The sequence below is a fragment of the Cygnus atratus genome, chromosome 1 (genome assembly GCF_013377495.2).
Source record: "Cygnus atratus isolate AKBS03 ecotype Queensland, Australia chromosome 1, CAtr_DNAZoo_HiC_assembly, whole genome shotgun sequence".
In the NCBI taxonomy this organism is placed as follows: Eukaryota; Metazoa; Chordata; class Aves; order Anseriformes; family Anatidae; genus Cygnus; species Cygnus atratus.
Window position 1 is genome coordinate 65,160,292 of NC_066362.1, and position 17,444 is coordinate 65,177,735.

The 17,444-nt window shown below is 40.5% G+C and overlaps 1 protein-coding gene across 4 annotated transcripts in view; it reads left to right on the top strand.

Moving 5' to 3' along the window:
- ERC1 (ELKS/RAB6-interacting/CAST family member 1) overlaps nucleotides 1-17,051 on the top strand; it is a 307,518-nt gene extending 290,467 nt beyond the window's left edge. For all 4 annotated transcript variants that reach the window (XM_035550781.2, XM_035550783.2, XM_035550782.2 and 1 more), the window contains one exon: nucleotides 10,025-17,051. In XM_035550781.2, coding sequence (XP_035406674.1) covers nucleotides 10,025-10,162 — 138 coding nt within the window. In that variant the 3' untranslated portion in view covers nucleotides 10,163-17,051. The remainder of the gene's footprint in view (nucleotides 1-10,024) is intronic.
- The last annotated feature ends 393 nt before the right edge of the window (nucleotides 17,052-17,444 follow it).

Here is a 17,444-nt window from a genome sequence, read left to right on the forward strand (position 1 = left end):
TCAAGAGGCATAGGTGAAGAAAATGGAAAAGGCTTTCTTTGGCAAGTCCTTCTGAATAAACAGTCTACCCAAAACAGCATCTGTTTTTTTCCAGTTCTGTGTCCTGGTCTAATAAAAGGTTATTTGAACTTTGCTAGTCTACTAGCAACATTTATGGGTTACCCAGTGAAGAAAGCATTCAAATGTAAATTGTGAGAAAAGAAATGATCTAAGTTGTCCTTAGATTTTTCTGTCCTCTCCCATTATTGCCTTAATTCTGCATTACTATCCCCTCAGTTGTTTAAAGTTACTATTCCATTTGTGATTGCCATGCATCATTAATATTTGCTAAAATAAAATATAGCAGTCTCTTCTGCTTTCCCATGCTCACTTAGATTGCATTTAACAAGCTTCAGTTGGAAAATACAAACTAATAATATATTTCAATTTACAAAACACATTTTTCATTTATGTCTGTGGAGCTTTTCTGTTTCTAATTGCAGAATTTCCTTTGTGTTTAAAGTATTCCCATGGGAGGGAGGGGTCAGTTCTCCAGATTTGCAGAAGCCCACGACAGAATACCCATTTTGCATCTTTGGAATTTTAATGAGTTTTGTAAATTACTTCAAATCCAGTGCATTAAATTCTCTCCTGTCCCTTCTAATATGATCTTCTGTAGATAATGCTTCACAAGCTTCAGTGGGAAAAAATTAATCCTCTTGAATGTTAAGAAGTGTTACCATGGTTAGGGAGGATACATTTAACTGAAAACCAATGACACTTAAGAGTGATGCCAATGTATCCACTTCTCACCAATTAGATTATATAGTTTCCTTTTTTTCTTTTTTGACAAATAGCTGAGAATTCATTTTCATGCTGTTGCTTTTAGAGATGTGATTTCCCACTCCAGCAACTATTATTGGTGAAGGTTGGTCCTGCTGTTTTCCAATAGTCAATACTCTTTAGATTGATGAGTTTCGTAGTCAATACTCTTTAGATTTTTCATACCTGCTGGGCAGACCTGGGTACAAATAGTAGGCGTTTTCTGTGGCTTCTTTTGGTAGGTAAAACCAGTGTATGAAGTAGATGGAAGCTTTTCACTCTTCTAGCACATATGCAGTGACCCACGGAAACTAACATACAAGTCATTGTTGGAAGAGCATCTGCCAGCATCAACACCGTAGTTCAAAGGGGATTATGTTGCCACATAAATAATTTTGTGGATTCTCAAAGTTTGATTGATAATTGGTACCTTTCATGTATAATAGTTTCTATATGATACCATTGAGTTCAACTGTATTCCTTAGTGACTTCAATTGATTTTAATCAAAATCTGGGACCAGAATGCTATATAATTGTTTGAATTAACTTTGTTGGCCTTTTTTCAAAGACATTTTCTAAAGCTGCATTACTGTAGTAAAATTTTGGTGCACTTTTAATGAAGTCCTGAAGGCAGTATTTTATGAGTATATGGTATCACAAAAACTAATCTAAACTGGGTATATGAGACTAAGTTGTGGGCAGTAGGGAATCTACGGTGCTTCGAACCATGTCGTTAAGTTATTCATGTGGTGGAAAATATTACTCTGAGTCAGTTCTGACCCAATATACCCAAACATTTTAGCCAGCACTGTTGCTGGAACTGTCCTCCTTTGACTAGTTCATGTCCTGTTCAACCTTCCTTATTAAAAAATTGGAGTTACCAGAAGGAAGGATGAATGTTCCAAATCTTGACACTGAGAAATAAAAATTCCATTCATTCATTATAAATAATTGCATTATCCTAGCAATTTCGATTAAATATAATATTTTCTTTCACTTTGCCCTAAACATATCATTATGTTAATATTCTTGGGCTCTGTAGAACTTCGGCTACGTTTCATATTTCAGATGGTTGCCTTGAAGTGAGGGATTTTGTTCCTATATGAAAGGAAATGACATTAAGAACATAATGATATGTTCCACATTTTTATTTATAGTTCAGTTTTTGTTTTTTTTTCTTATCTTTACAAAAGGGAAGAATGGAAAAGAAACAGGAACTTGCTGAAAACCATCATTTAAATATGTTGTTGGTGCTGTGCTGCACTGTGGCTGGAAGGCAGCAGTGTGAGAAATTAAAGAGACAACCTAATACAGCAATCAGATAGACAACAGTATTTATTCCGTCAGTAGCTTAACCAGTATAAAAAATGTTTCTCATCACTTCAAATCCAGCTGAAGGTCATTCTGCGAAAAAAAAAAAAAAAAAAAAAAAAAACCTTTATCAGAAAAGGACCTGTCTGATTAAAATAATTTTCTTACCCCTGCAAGTAGTAGGGGGTGGCATTTTGCTCCCTAGCTCCCAGCCATCAGTGGCTCTTCCCAGCCACCTCTGACATGTCCAGGCTTCATTCATCCTGGCTATTTCTGCCCACCCCCAGGCACCATTTTTTCTGCACAATAGGCCTCTTCCTGTTTCCCCAGAGGTGTTTCCAGCACCATTTGTATTGTCATCTGGGCACCAACAGCAGCCTGTAGGAGCTGGGCAGGCTTATTTCCATGAGGTGCTCTCTCAGGGGACACTTGTGATGGAAGGCAGTCTCACACCACTACTAATCCAGTGTTGTACCATAGCTTCGGCCATGAGTTGAGAGAGGGAAGCACTTTTGAAAAATTTCATTGTCACAGAAGAGCCCTTGTAGTGAAGCAAGATTACCTCCCCTCCCTGTGTACAAGCTTCAGCCAAAGCACAGACTGTCTAGGGATTCCTAGTTACTAATCCTCTCCTGAGAAACTGGGAATTTCTCTTCTCGGCTGCTCAAAATAGAGGAAGGAAAAAGGTAATAATGTGACTTCACTGCATCAGTCAAAACCTGCTGCATCAGCTAACTAGTCATGGCTTAGTTCCAAGGAGCAGCATAATTTACATTGTACGTGACTCACATTTCACTCTCATCAGAGTTAATGTTAAGCTTTTCGTACAGAAGGACACCAGACTGCATATACGTAGCTTTAAAAATCAATTTTAAAATGGCATATATCCCTGCTGAATTTTTCAAGTATTAAACACACATTTTGTTATACAAACAATATTGTAAGTGGGATAAACTTAACTCTAAATTACAAATATCTATTTTATAAACTTCCTGTATACTTCTTTGTTCAGAGTCCCCTTGCGTTCCTACTTCTGTATCATCTATGAGAAATTACTTACTTAGTTTCTGTAAAGAAATTACTCTGTGGTTTTGCATTGAGTAATTCCAAGTTACTACATTACTTCAGAGTTTATCCTGTGTTCCTTCTTGGACTGCTCTTCCATTAGCTTGTTATCTCCCCCACCTGATTTATGTCATTTATTTTTAATTTGTAATCCTATGGGAATGCATAATGTATGTTAAAGTTAAACAGCCCACTTCTGGTCTCTGTTAGAAATTAGAATTAATAATTGCAACAATTTATATACTGCTTTAAGTGCAAATGTACTTGCTGAGGTTAGCTGGGAAAATAATGGATACGGGAACTCTCTAAAATTATTACAGTAAGTAGCATTTGGAGCCTTTATATTAAATTAATGTTTTGGGTGAGGATAAGAACTTGGAATCAGTGTCATAATTCTTAAACACTGATTGAAGTTACAAACACTATCCATAAGTTGATTCTGATATAATAGTGTCCGTTTTTATTTGTGCATGGAATTAGTATAATTAATGTTAATTAAGATATATACTATCAGTCAATAACTCTAATTATTCATACTTTGGAAAGAGATATAAAGAGAAAAACATTGCTTTCAGGATAAGGTCAAGTGTTCGGTGGGGCAAGTGCCTAAAATGTTGTGTGGTCTCATTTCAGGCAGTTCCTACAAGCAGATGGAGTGTCAACCTCTGAGCTATTACCGCATTTGTTTAAGGACAGCTCACCTCTCCATGCGTTTTGTTATTAGTAACAGGTTCCGCTACTCTGTGCCTCTCTCAGATGCTGTGGTCCTCAAGGAGTTCTTCTGCAGCCTCCACTGGCATGAGACATCGCTAGGGGTTGTGGTTTGCTTGCGTAGAGGGACAGCTGGGGAGGTCTGTGGGGTGTCCTTCATGAATGAAGGTAATCACACGCAGGAGCAGCTGCGTCCTTGTGTTGCTTGTTGGCCTCACTGGGTTGTACAAAAACAAAATATTCCACAGAATTTTCTTTCTTGGAATATCTGTCAGAAATTTCCGAGCTATCAGGATTCTCCATCACTTCTTAATAAACAAAGTCCTGAACTTCCTCTTAAAGAGAAATAAGTAATGTGAAACGAGTAGGAAGAGCTCAAGCTCTGATCCTAAAATAAATGGAGGCATGTAACTTAATTTCATTTAACAACCCGCTGCTTTATCCTCTCCTCTGTGTTTAGCACTTGGAAGGTACAAAACCATAACTGGACCCTCGACCCTGTCTTCTAACCTTTTAAAAGTTGTAAGTAAGGACTTAAAAGAGTTTTTTTTTTTTCAGATTTGTTGTGTAGATAGGTGAGTTTCCCTGTCATGTGATTGCTGCTATCAGTCACTGCCTTGAATAATTCCGCAGAGTCCCAGTGGAGCCCTGCAGCCCCATTCACCAGCAGAGGAGGGAAGGGGCGAGGTGTAGGTACAGAATGAAGCGGGGATTACAGACTAATTGCGGTGCCTAGTCATCTTGCTTCACGAGAGTAAGCTGACATATAAGGTAATGTTTAACAACCGAGACCAGGGGAAGTTGCTGCCTAACTGCTTTTCACCATCCCAGTAAGATGCCAAATTGTGAGTAGTTACAGATGAGGGCAATGGGGTTCACCTGTACCAGGTATGTGCAGCACGGTGGCGCCTTGCCCTCACCGGTAGCCCTGTGACACAGGCAAACATTACTCTTTGTTACCTGCAAGGACAGGATTCACAGGCAAACTTTTCCAGCCAAATGCAACATATAACTTACAAATCCTTATTTCATTCCTTCTTCCCATTTATTCATTTTTAAATTTCATGAACTACCAAAGAAATAATATTTCTGCTATTTGCAAAGCTTAGAGATGCTCAGAAATGCAGGATAAATCGCGTGTACAAAGTTTTTCAAATGTATGCCTCAGAAGCCCTCAACAAATTTTTAAGGGTGTTTTTCTCAAAATAGGTGGTGAAATCTATTAAAGTGTGTTTAGATATATTTAAAGCATATTTTTAAAGTTTGTATTACTCTAAAAAGGCAAGCCAGAATGCTTATCTTGAAATCTCATTTTAATTTTTAAATGAATATTTTTTTAAATATTTTGATAAAAGATAAAAGAAAACATTTCTGGATAGAGAAAAAAGTATTTAAGGGTCTAAATCAGGAAAAAAAAAAAAACAACTTTTTGATATACGTTTGAAAAAAATGTTTGGCAGACTGGGATTTCTATATTCCTAACCCATTCTTTGGGCCATTTTTTAAGTCTAATAAAGTTGAGAAATAAAGGGCTGTATATAATTGGCTCTCATTACTCCAAACATACATATTTAGACTGGTGTGTTTGGGAAGATGCAAAAACTGTTGACATTTGCCCGAGGTACACTGTAGTTTAACTTATTTTCAGACAAAGCAAAGGCTAAGATAAATCAGTTGAATTTCTTTTTGTTGGTTACTTCTGTTATTTTAAGCTCTAAAACTATTTTTCAGAGTAGCCATAGTCTGATGCAAAATCATCTGAACTTTGGGGAAAATGTGATTAGAGATCCCAACATTATAGCCTTATAGAAGCCCTGCAGTTAGTTTGCCTTTGTGCTTCTCTCTACAAGCAATTCCTTTCCTACTTTCAGCTTTAATGTCCATAGCCAGAATTCATCTGCGTGAGATACATTTTTTTTTTATTTGCCTTTTTTTCATCCGTGTTTGTGCAGAATTACTGAGAGGAAAATAATGCGCTGCAGGGGGAATATCCTCTGTATAAATAAATATAGAAGGTTCTTAGCTTAATGTTGCCTTGCATACATGATAGGGTAAGCAAAGGCCACTGAGGCTCTGCGGAGCAGCCCTGTGGTTCACCTAGTAGAATCATGGCATCATATTTCTTAACTATGAACTTATTTTCCCTCTGAATGACAATTAATCTTTAAATAACTTCCAGAATATCTTGAACCAGAAAAGTACAAATGCAAGGTAATTTCATGGTGAATTTATTTATTTATTTTTCACTAGTGAAGTTTAACTATAAATGGCAAAGCATTCCTATCATGACTTGCTCTAAACCCAGGAAGGCAACAGTGGTGAAAAGTGTCTGAATCTGTTGCAGGTTATCTGCAAGCTTACATCCCCCTGAGACACAGAAGGTCCCTTCTGTTCTTCTGTCCCTAGATAAAGCATAAATGCTATGAAGCACTTTGGGAGTCCTTGCAATCCCTTTCTTTCCAAGTCGTCTATTTTTACTTGTCATCAACTAGGCAAATATATCTGGCCTTCTCTTTTTTTGTCATTTCTATGAGGCAAGTGTATGAGTCTTATCATATTCAGAGCTGAAAATGCCAACTGAAGAAGACGGTTAACACTTCTTTATTTTCATAGAAAAATGGCATAGCACTGTTTACACTTGCATTCACAAGAAGAAAACCTAGGTTACCAGGAGAAGAGCTGATAGTAATAATTTTAAAGAAATTCTCTAAATTTTGGACTGCCAAACATCTAGGTGAATCAAGTTATACCACGGATGTTCCCCATTAAGAAGCTTGTCTGAATGAGGAGTGACGTATGCTGGTCACAGCTGTTTCTGGGAGGAATGATGTAAACAGAGATGACATAGATGATACAGAAATGCTGTAACCAGCCACACAGTCAATTAAGATGACTTTGTTTAAGTAGAAATCTCATTATTAAACCTACATGGTTCTGAAGCTAGCAAACTTGATGCGAGGCTGTCATTGCTATTTATTTCAAAGATGTTGCATCACAGACATCTGCCAGACAGCTGCACAGACTTTCTGTCTATGCTGATTTACAGAGCATTATTGCTTGCCTTCAGCATTCAGAGCAGTCTCCTCTTGATGGCCCAAAACTTACTTTTTGAGAATATTTTCTTCATCTGGTTAAGTTTGTTACTTTTGTTTGATTGCATTTGATTTATTTCAGCTTTGGTGTGGGCTTAAGTTGTTGGGCTTCTCTTGATTTTATAAGAAATATTCGTATTATGCATACTTTCACATAAATGAATTGTGCAGCAAGAAACTGACAAGTCACTGACTTTGCCGTACTCCTTGGCTGAGGACAACAGCCAACAGGATTCTCCCTTGCCCACCAACCTCCTTTCACTTCTGAAGGTTAATATCACCGAGGTACTTTTAAGTTCTGTTGATGTTTTACATTTTTTTGTCCTTTCTTGGAGTCTTACGTGGAAGGTTTGGCTGGTGTACCTGGAGGACAGATCTCTGCTCAGAAGGTGGTGGAGCATGGCCCATGGGGAGCCCGGGCTGTGCTTTCCCTGCTAACACTGCCCTCTCCTGGTCCTCCTCTGCTGACTCGAGAGCCCAGAACAGGCTCCTGCAAGGGAACGGATAAAGAAAAGGAGAATGACATCATTTGCTTCTTCTCCCATTGCTCTCTGTCTCCCCTAGCCTCCACGACCTTCTGATGAATGGCACTGAAATTTTTGCTCTGGCCCCAGAAGCCAAGGAAGCCGTGCCTCAGAGTCTCATATTGAAACCAGCCCCATGAATTTCCCAGCAGTAGGTGGTTTGTAGGCTGCTGTTTCTGGGGCCACGTGAGCTACTGGCGTTTCACTAGACTGAGCAACCAGAGACTCGGGACGTAGCTCCTCAGACCACATCTCCTGGCTTCTCACGTGCAGCACTGCTCCTGGCGGGCCGTGCCAGCTCTTTCAATCCTGCTTGCTGAGTGGACCTCCCCTAGACTTAGCCATCCATTGCAGGTTTCTGACTAATAACTCTGCCAGGCTGCTGGAACCAGGCTAATCGCAGAACCGCAGCGTGCCGTTCCTGAGCCGTGATGGGTTCCTGCTGGATTCCCTCCCTGCTCCCCCGAGAGCCCTCACAGAGCCCTGCGTGCTCCCCTCCCGCTCGTTTCCCCCCTTCCCCGGCTCATGTCATTCTGTGGAGCAGGATCGGGTTGCTTTTGCATTGTGATTCTTGGCACAAGCCCCTCTCAGATTCATATAGCTGTTCTGTGAGTACGGCAGCCAGTAGGAACAAGGCACATAAGAGCACATTAAACTAACATTCAGCATGCAAAGCCCAAATAATTTACTATATGCTACCCTGCCTAGTAAAGGGAGTAGTGGAGCTGGACTGCCCTTTTAATTTCCTTTCTCTCACTTTTGTCTATAGAAGTGTATCCTATAGCTTCCCTAAAAAGCATTTGTATTTATTCTATAGTCATTCTTAGGCCGTTTGGTTATAGGCAGTATTTCTTCCAGTAACAACGTAGCAATCTTTCCTTGATACCACCACTAAGCAGAAATCTATCTGAACAGAATTTTAGCTGTAGAAATGTAACCTTTCCCCCTGCATTGCACTGTTACTGAGGTAAACTGATCTGTTGTCCTGCTGCCTGACCATTGTTCCTTGTTAAAACCTACAACAATCAGTGTTATAGAAGTACAAAATATGCTGGTGAGCAGGTATCCCTTCACAGATGAGAAATTCCAGTGTGACATTCTTTCCGTGTCACATATGAACACCGTAGAGTTCCAATAAAACTATTAATAACTTAAGAATAAGAAGTGTTAGAGGGCTGAAGGGTAATATTATAAACTCAAAAAATCAAATTTAAAGGAAGGTTCAAAAGCTGATAAGCTAATCACTACAGCTGCTCAAAACAACAAAGATCTTTAAATGCAAAAGCTTGCAATGAACTTCAGAGCCCAATCCAATATGTACCTGCTACAAATATTCTTGTCTTATATTTATAGAGAATGAATTAGAAGAAGTAATACCACCGATAAAACAGAGCAGGCTTTTTGCAATATGGTATATGAAAAAGCTGTATACGTGAAAGCTTATCCAATCTGTTTAACAATATCATCTGGGCTAGTAAGAGATGCTGCTTCTCCTTGTTCTGTTAGACCCTCAGACCATTCTGACTACAGTAATCCCTTAATGCTTGCACAAATTACAGCCTTACTTGGGATTCTTCTGCACAGTTCACAGGCCAGCATGGGCTTTATCAATTGCTGGTCAGATAAACAGGTTACTGAAGGCAGATGTTTCCTGCTCTTTGCTAAGGCTGCGGGCCCCTAATTCTGGCAGTGCCATTAGATTCAGAGCTAAAAACTATGTTCACATAAATTCCAGTGTGTTGTGTGGTGTGGTTTGTAACACCATTTGTTGGACAAACAGTTTGTAGATGATACAAAGAGTGAATAAGATAAAGTTTTGAAGTTTCATGTCTCATTCTGAGCCAACTACTCTGAACAAAGAATAATCCAATAGGAAGTTTATAGTTAGTAAACAACAAATATGTATGCTCCACCACAATTCTGTATGGTAACCTTATGACTGAGTGAGGAAGCACCGTATCTGAAAGTGATTATTTCCACAGACAAGTTAGAATTCTGGTTGTCACTGCGTGTATTTCATATAGTTATGTAACATTTCTACTGATGTCATATAGGAAGTAATTCCTAAGTAATTGCATCCTGTTATTCATGAATAAAAGTCAAACTATTTAATATACTAGCAAAATACTGTATTTTTTGTGCAATACAGTTGCTTTCAGAAAAAAACATTCTGCAGAGGAAGGTTTTCTAATATTTATCATAAAACAATCTATTTGGGAGTAGGTAAGCCACTTACTTTTCCCGTGTTGACATGGCCTTTACTGGGAAGGTCACAAATCTGGTCCCGCAGACTAGAAAAAGTGACATAAAGAGAGGAGAACTTGCCCAGTGTCTGCAGTCTGATGATGGAGCCACCAAGGGAAGGTGTCAATCCTGGAAGTGCCCAGTGTGGAGCACTCTGCTAGCTGCCTTTCTAAAGCTGGCATTTTAGCTTAGAGCTGAGCCTGTTGGGCAGGACTTGTTATACAGTGAACATGTTTAATAGAAGAGAATGATCGTGGCTCTGTGTGTTTCTTGCAGCTTCGTGACGAGTTAGAAAAGGGCGAGAAGGAAAGCGCAGAGCTGCAGGAGTTTGCCAATGCCATCTTACAGCAGATAGCGGATCACTGCCCTGACATCCTGGAGCAAGTCGTCAATGCACTTGAGGAGTCATCATGACCTCGGCCGCTGGCCCCGCTGGAGCAGCACACCAGTGGCCAAGCCCAGTCAGTCCAAGGAGCCATGAGAGGAGTATGAAAGACAGAAAATGGAATAGAAACTTCTGGTGCACCTTCTACAAGGAAAACAAAAGCAAAAAAAAAAAAAAACCAAACTCTAAAAACTACATGCTCTCTAGGTTCTTCCAGTCTGTGATTAATCAATCATGCTTGTGTTCAGCTTCTCACTGCCTTTCTACTTTAGCATCCAATTCCCCACTGACTTTGTTGATGGTATTGTGACTTTTGGATGCAGCTAAGCAGAGCTCTTCCAAGTCTCCTGAGCAAAGAAGAGGGGATCCACTGAATGCAAGCAGCTCTAGTTCTCCATGGGTAGCCTTTGCCTTTCATTCATTTATTGCTTCTTTTTTCTTTTTTCTTTTTTTTTTTTTTCATAAAAGCTGAAAGCCTCAATTTCATAGTGCTAAAACCTAAACCTGAGTGTGCTCTGTTTATGGCTCACAATTGGCCAGTATCAGCTAGCTAGCTCAGGTCTCACTGCCTGTCTCAATACTTCTTATGTTCTTAAATAACAGAGAGAGGAGAGAAAAGGAAAGTTTCCCTATTTGGTCCTGTTAGTCACTTCATCTAGCAGCTGGGAAACAAGGTAGGCATACTGGTACTTTCTGTTTACTTAACTTTGATTTTTATTGTTCACTGATTTGACTCTGAAATGCTGAGTGGGGCATATTTTCAGATAACTGTTTTCATCTGTTGGCTTCTTGTTTTTTTTTTTTTTCAGCTGAAGTTTCTCATCATAGGTCTGTACCTCTTAAGTTCTTATTTTATAGAGAGCTCTCTCCGTTCAAGCAGGTGTGGTCAACAGGTCAGCTCCCAGGTTTAACTTGTATAGTTTGACCATTGCTAATTTTTCAGGCCACAGGTTTGTGAACACTAGCTGCCATCAGAATAGTTTCAGGCATTTTGTACATGAGCAGATTGCATCATTTAGCTTAGAAGTATAATTTTAAAACTAATTTAGGTAAATTGGTAACATAGTTCTTACTATAATTATAATTTAATTTATTTTGGTTTAGCTTAGGTTGACAAGGAATGAGTTTGAATTCAGAGCAATAACCCCTTTTTACAAAGAGGAGCATCTCTGTTGGGGTTGGCACCCTGCGGAGTAGATAGGTATAAAATCACGGCTTTAGCTAAACCAGTGCAATTCTTATATGTATATGAGAGGCCTTACTCTTGCTCTCAGCCATCTTTGACACTCATTCAAGCCCCTGCTGATAGGTAATATGACCTGAAATAGTAGGTCAATTTGTCATTATGGTAGCAAATCAGAATCCTGTTTTATGGGTAGGACTTTCACATTCATTCTTGGACTCTGCATTAAAGGGGAGACATGTTTTTTCTCCTAGTTGCCAGTGGTTGTGTTTCTGAGGGCATCTGCAGGACAGAACCCTTTAACAAGTCCCTGCGTACTCCTTAAAGGAGGTATTCTCCTTGGGCTTTCTCATATTACTTAAGAGAACAAGGGGAGGGGGAAAGGAGACCAAATATCAACACAGCAGTGGATGAGATCTTGGCTTTCTAGTCACCAGCTAATTATGAACCCTCTGACTCCTGTGGCCATTGCTGTAACTCTAACAGATTTTACAAGTTTTAGAAACATCAGCTGATTATAGCATTCATAATCTCTCTCAGTAAACCTCCCATTCAGAGCCCTCAGTTTAATTCCATGACTTACTTTATTTTGAGCTTAAGCACTAAACTGCTACGCTAAGTAAAATGTTTCAAACCCTTTCAGAAAAACTGCATTTCTTATGTCTTTCAAATCTATGGCACAGCTCCTCTGTAGGTGCTTCACACCGTATTTTTATACTTAGAAGTGACTGGTTGATTGCTTCTAATAGAAAGGAGACCAGCAAAAGTTTGAATAAGTGAAGCTGTACCCTGTCTTCTTTTCAACCACTGAAAATTGGGCAAAACTGAAAACTTGTTATACCTATAGATTATATTGAAATAAATCACACCCAAATTCATTCTGCTGTAATGATTCTAAAGAAGCAATGTATCCATAACCATGGTGTCTGCTGGGAAGAAATATCTAAGTCTCCAAAGAAGAGGTGGTTCATGCCTTTTCCGTGTTTTGAACTGCCAGCGCTTTGCAAATCGGGACATGTAGCTTTAGTTCTCAGTGTAGTAACAGCCTGTGTCCCAAAGCTTTTTTTTTTTCTCATGGAACAGGAGAGTAATGGGAACCTGAATGTTTGCAAGGGGGAAATACCGGAAGGTATGTAGACAGTGACTGTACATACCACTGAGCCATGCCTCATACCAGAACCACCCCTTTGGTCCTATTATTTGAGTCAGCACGTTTTGATAGGAGCAGTTGTTTTGAAATCTTTCCTCTTGCTTTTTCTTCATCACCCCTAATTACTCACTCCAGGAATTTAATGCTGCCTGTAAAACCATCAGGGCCATCAGCCTAACATCATCACACCACCACCACCACTCCTGACTATCTCATTAACTTATATGGTCAAATCTCCAGCTGCCCTGGTTCCCTGCTGTAAAACAATCCTTCCTCTGTGAGAAGCTGTGGAATTTCCCTTATCGATGGTTCAAATGACTCCTGCTTGTAAACCTCTTACTGAGATGTTCCTTGATAGCGTTTCTGCTGCAGGGAAAGGGGGAGGGGATGGGAGCAAGGGGTGGTCATTTCTGGCTGTTATTTCAATTGCATTTGTTTGCTGCGTTGCCCGTACATCACAGGAAAGCTCCCAGTTTCAGTGCTGGTTCTTGTGCATCCTTAACTCAGCTGCCAGCCTGAGGCTCTGTTTCTAGGTTGGAAAGTGCCTCAGAAAAAGGCATGTTGCGGTCATGATAGCATGTTTAGGACCCATGCATCTGAAACCAGGTGAATCTCACTGTTTACACATCTCCCAGCTTCATCCCTGAAAGGATTTGTCAAGCCTGGCTAGTTTTCACACTGGCCATTTGGTCTTTATCTGCAAGCCACACACCTGCTGTTCTTCCCATCTGGATTATTGGGCCTTTGTAAGTTTTCTCGTTAACTACTGTTATCTTCTGGGGTTTCTAGACTTACCATCTTAAACATTGATCTTAGACCTCAGTAAAGTGCTTTCAGGGAGAGAGCAGATCTCATTTGGGAACAGACTTGATCCGACTTGATCTCCATTGAACTATTTCAGATAATCTCTCTGATCCTGTGTAGATAGAGATCTTGTCACAGTGAATAGCTTGGGGAACTATAGGATTTGGGAGATGCTGCTGGTCACTGTTGAGCGTGACCAGTGAAAGCTTTTCCTTTTGCTTGTATGGAGTGCCACACTGCTGGCCTTAGGGTAATTAATGGATTTGGTTATTGCAATCCATCAAAAAATTGCATATCAGGCACATGCAGAAGGGCCATATGTGTGCATATACCATGATGTTCATCCAGTTGCCTAACCCTCCCCAGCTCCTTTAAAATCTGCTATCCAGGTGTCAGCAGCCAGGGAGATGCAGACAGTTTCCTAGCACAACAGTCCTATACTGCAGCACTTCTGGGAAATTCGGGGGCCCTTCCTGCTTCATGGGCCCCTGTCCAGTTCCCAGTGTGCCTGGGGAAACTTGCTTGTTCTTCTCCTCTTCTGTGAACTTCCATTTGCTGTGGGAGTTGTGAAAGTCCTGACTGCTTTGATTTTTTTTTTCTTACAAGCTGTCATTTGTAGACAAACAGAGATGTAAGGACTTGAGAAGCTGTCTGTAGAAAATTAAATAGGTAATTTTAGCTGTGTTTGGGCTAAAAAATAACTCAAGCCAGAAGCCCATGTACAGTGTAAAAGCTGACACCCCAACCATGATGTTGATGATATCCATGAGCCCAAGTACATATTTTCCTCTGAATCAAGCCTCATTTAAAACACTAAAAGGACATTATAACACTAGAGTTGCAGTGTGAGAACATTAGCACTATTTGTGATTGGAAGAAGAATTGACTGGAGTGCTCCCAAGTGAAACTCTAAGCTTCTGGTATTCTCTCTCATTTTGACTGCCTTTAACCAGCTATCCCTCTAGAAAATGCCAAACTCTCTCTGGAGTATCCGATTTTTGCCAAGTCCAGGGGATGGAAGGCGAAGGTCATGCGATGCACAAGACTGTTGCAGTTTCCAGTTGCACTGCTGGAATACACCTTCTCTATCAGATTTGCTGGTACTTTGTGGCTCTCAGTATTTTGCACAAGGGAGCATTAATGTTATAAGCTTGTACACATAACCCTGTTTTTTGAACCAAAGGGGCACCTATTTTCATTTGCCCTCTAGTTCCACCCATTCTGCTGCTAATGCTCAATTTGTTGGGAAATTTCTGCAACTGATAAAAGGTTAACAGGGTTGAGTCCCCACTCCTGTACTAACTGCCAATCTGGCACTGAAGGGCTCTTTACAAAGAATGTGAAGAGCCGTGTGCTGATACCATTGTAAAGCAAAAATTTCACTACATAAAATAACATATGTATTTCTCAATGACACTAATGAAATAAAAAGGGAAATAGTACAATCAAGGCATCTGACATTAAAGGAAGCCTCTACTCAGCTCAATGTCTGCACTGAAACAGGGAATCGGGGAGGAAGCAGAAGGCAATGGATAACTAACACTGCCCCAGTGAAGCTGGTGGGGTGGAAGGGTCAGGCGAAGGGCGGCCTGGGCGGCCACTGCTGGCGAGAGCAGCCCCGCCAATCAGTCTTGTCAGCACAGTGAGGAAAACGAGTGTCTGGGGGGATTTTTAAGCAAAATAATGTTTTTAATTGTTTTTTTCCACATATATGGGAGGAACCTTACACATCAGCAAATCCTTCTGAACAAAATGGCTGTGTCCACTGACTATTAAAAAAAAAAAAAAAGAAAAAGAAAAAGAAAAAGTAAAAGAAAAACTGTTTTGAAACTTTTTAGTGTCAAAAGCATAAACACAGAAATCCTGACTTTTTCCAGTGTGTGTGGTGAGTGCTGTAACCCTGTCATCAGTATCTCTCCTGACTTTTTCAGGGGTGTTTTCTCCTGTTCTGTTTTCTGCTTGTCGATATTGTCTGTGTGGTCCTAAGGCTGGGGCAGTTACCAACAATGTGTGTCTGTTGTCGGATTAAAAAAGATAGTAGTAGAACCGAAAAAGATGTGTTTTAAAAATATATGAAAAATAAATTTCATCAAAAGGAATTCAAGTACAGAAGCAACAAAGCCTTGACTCCTCCTCTCAGGATTGTACGGAAAAGGATTTGTGGGCTTATAATTATAACTAGTGACCTTTTGCAGGCTTTTGAGGTCCAGGAGAGCTTGGCCTCTTCGAAAATGTTACGAACCCTGTATTGTAAATTCCTGCTTTCCCAGTTTTATACTGTACATGCTACACGTGTAATACAGAAATGGGCAGAATGAAGGAGTATTTTGGAAATCAGTCTTTTCTAGTAACAATCTCCTACATCGGGTGACCCTTAAAATATGAACCATTGATGTAAATGGATCAGACACTTTGGCCAAATTTTCACGGTCTTCTGGATTGCACCTGTAAATGCCAGGGACACATGCAAGTGCAGATTGGCTGGAATAGTTACGAGTGGCGTGTAGGCCCATTTTCGGACTTGTATCTCCTTGTGTCCAGTAATGACTTAATATCCACAGCAGTTTACGTTACATTAAAGGACTAGCAGCTGCCTTCTGCTGTGGTTACCTCAGACCTAGAAGGAACAATGTGAGGATAAACTGGCATGTAATGTAAACAAACAAACAAAAAAACAACACAAATTGCTTTGCCTATGATACTAGGTAAAGAACTTCATTAAATTATTTTTTTTTTCTTTCAAATTTAATTATCATATGCTATTTGTCCTCACTTTGCACTTCCAGTTTGGATCCTGAAAGTCAAGTAAATTGATTTTGCTTTTAAGTAGATTTTTCTGCCTTGGGTTCTCAATGCTTGTCTGGTTTTATTGCTCAAAACATTATTTTTTCCGTTTGGACTGACAAAAACATTGATCTCTTCATCAGTCATGTGTAGTCTCTTTTATTATGAAATGTGGTTATCATCTAAAATCCAAACATGAAGCCAAATTTTACAAGTAGGCCTCGTTCCTTTAATCTCCCCCACCTTGCCAGCTGTGCATGGACATGGCCAAGCCTCAGTCCTCATGAAGCGCAGCCACCCCTTGCGTTTCATTTGGCAGTGCTTGGGATGTGCCCTGTCCTCTGTGCCTGCTCATGGGCAGCTGGCTGCACGTGGCCCTTTCTGAGACGCTTGTTACAGTATATCTGGGGAGGTTTGGGTGGCGAATGCCTTTATCTGCTCAGAGTCTGAAGGAGGATGAATCAAATGGGACCATGAACAGCGGAATAACTCCTGTGCTAGTCTAACATGCCGCTCCAAGCCCACTACAATAGTACATTGCTGTTTCCCTCCAAGACAGTAAATGATGAGGGCCACACACCAGGTTCTGGTTCACAAAGTGTGTGTTTGGGGGGAGACAATCTGGAGGATTGCCCCAAGGACTGAAAAAGCTGTGGGATGCTCCATCCAGTCTGCAGATTTGTGTCCCTTGTTTGCTTTGGAAGAGACGTGTTGCACTTTAGTGGAGGGGGAGACAGGCTTTGGGTATGGGATCTAGTGTACTTGAATTCCTTTTTGAAATAACAGCAGCGGGAGACATTGATGTCCGTGATGCAAGTGTGCACGCTGCCTTCAACTTGTATGTGTTTTATCGCTGGAGTCATGTTACTGACAGGATAATGAAACTGCAAAGAAAATGTGTTATATTCAACTTTGCCTTGATAATATAAACACTTTGTTCATTTTTTTCTTCTTTTTTATTCACAGACTAAGTTCATCAGGAAATTATAAAATTATTTAAAAATTCTGTGCCATGTCTTCATTTCAGTGAATCTCGGTGCATCTTGCTTGGTACCCTCCCTGCACGGCAAGGATCGGTGGGCATGCAGGAGGTCTGGGCAGCTGCGTGGCTGTTCCTCGAGAGCAGGCTCAGGGTCGGATCTGCTGCCCCAGATCTGGGGCAACCCTGCTGGGGGGCTCGGCTCCCCCCTGCACGTGGTGGTGTGGGTGGGCGTAGAGGGGCTGCTGCAAGGTAAATGTGAGCAAGCATCAACGTAGGGGTGTCCCAAATACCCTGGGAGCTCATGGGCCAGGTAAGTGGAGATAAGTGAGCTGTTCCCTTTGTCTCTCGCCTGTTTTCCAAATAAATGTGACTTCAGCTTTGCTAATGAGTGACTGAATCCCAGATGTA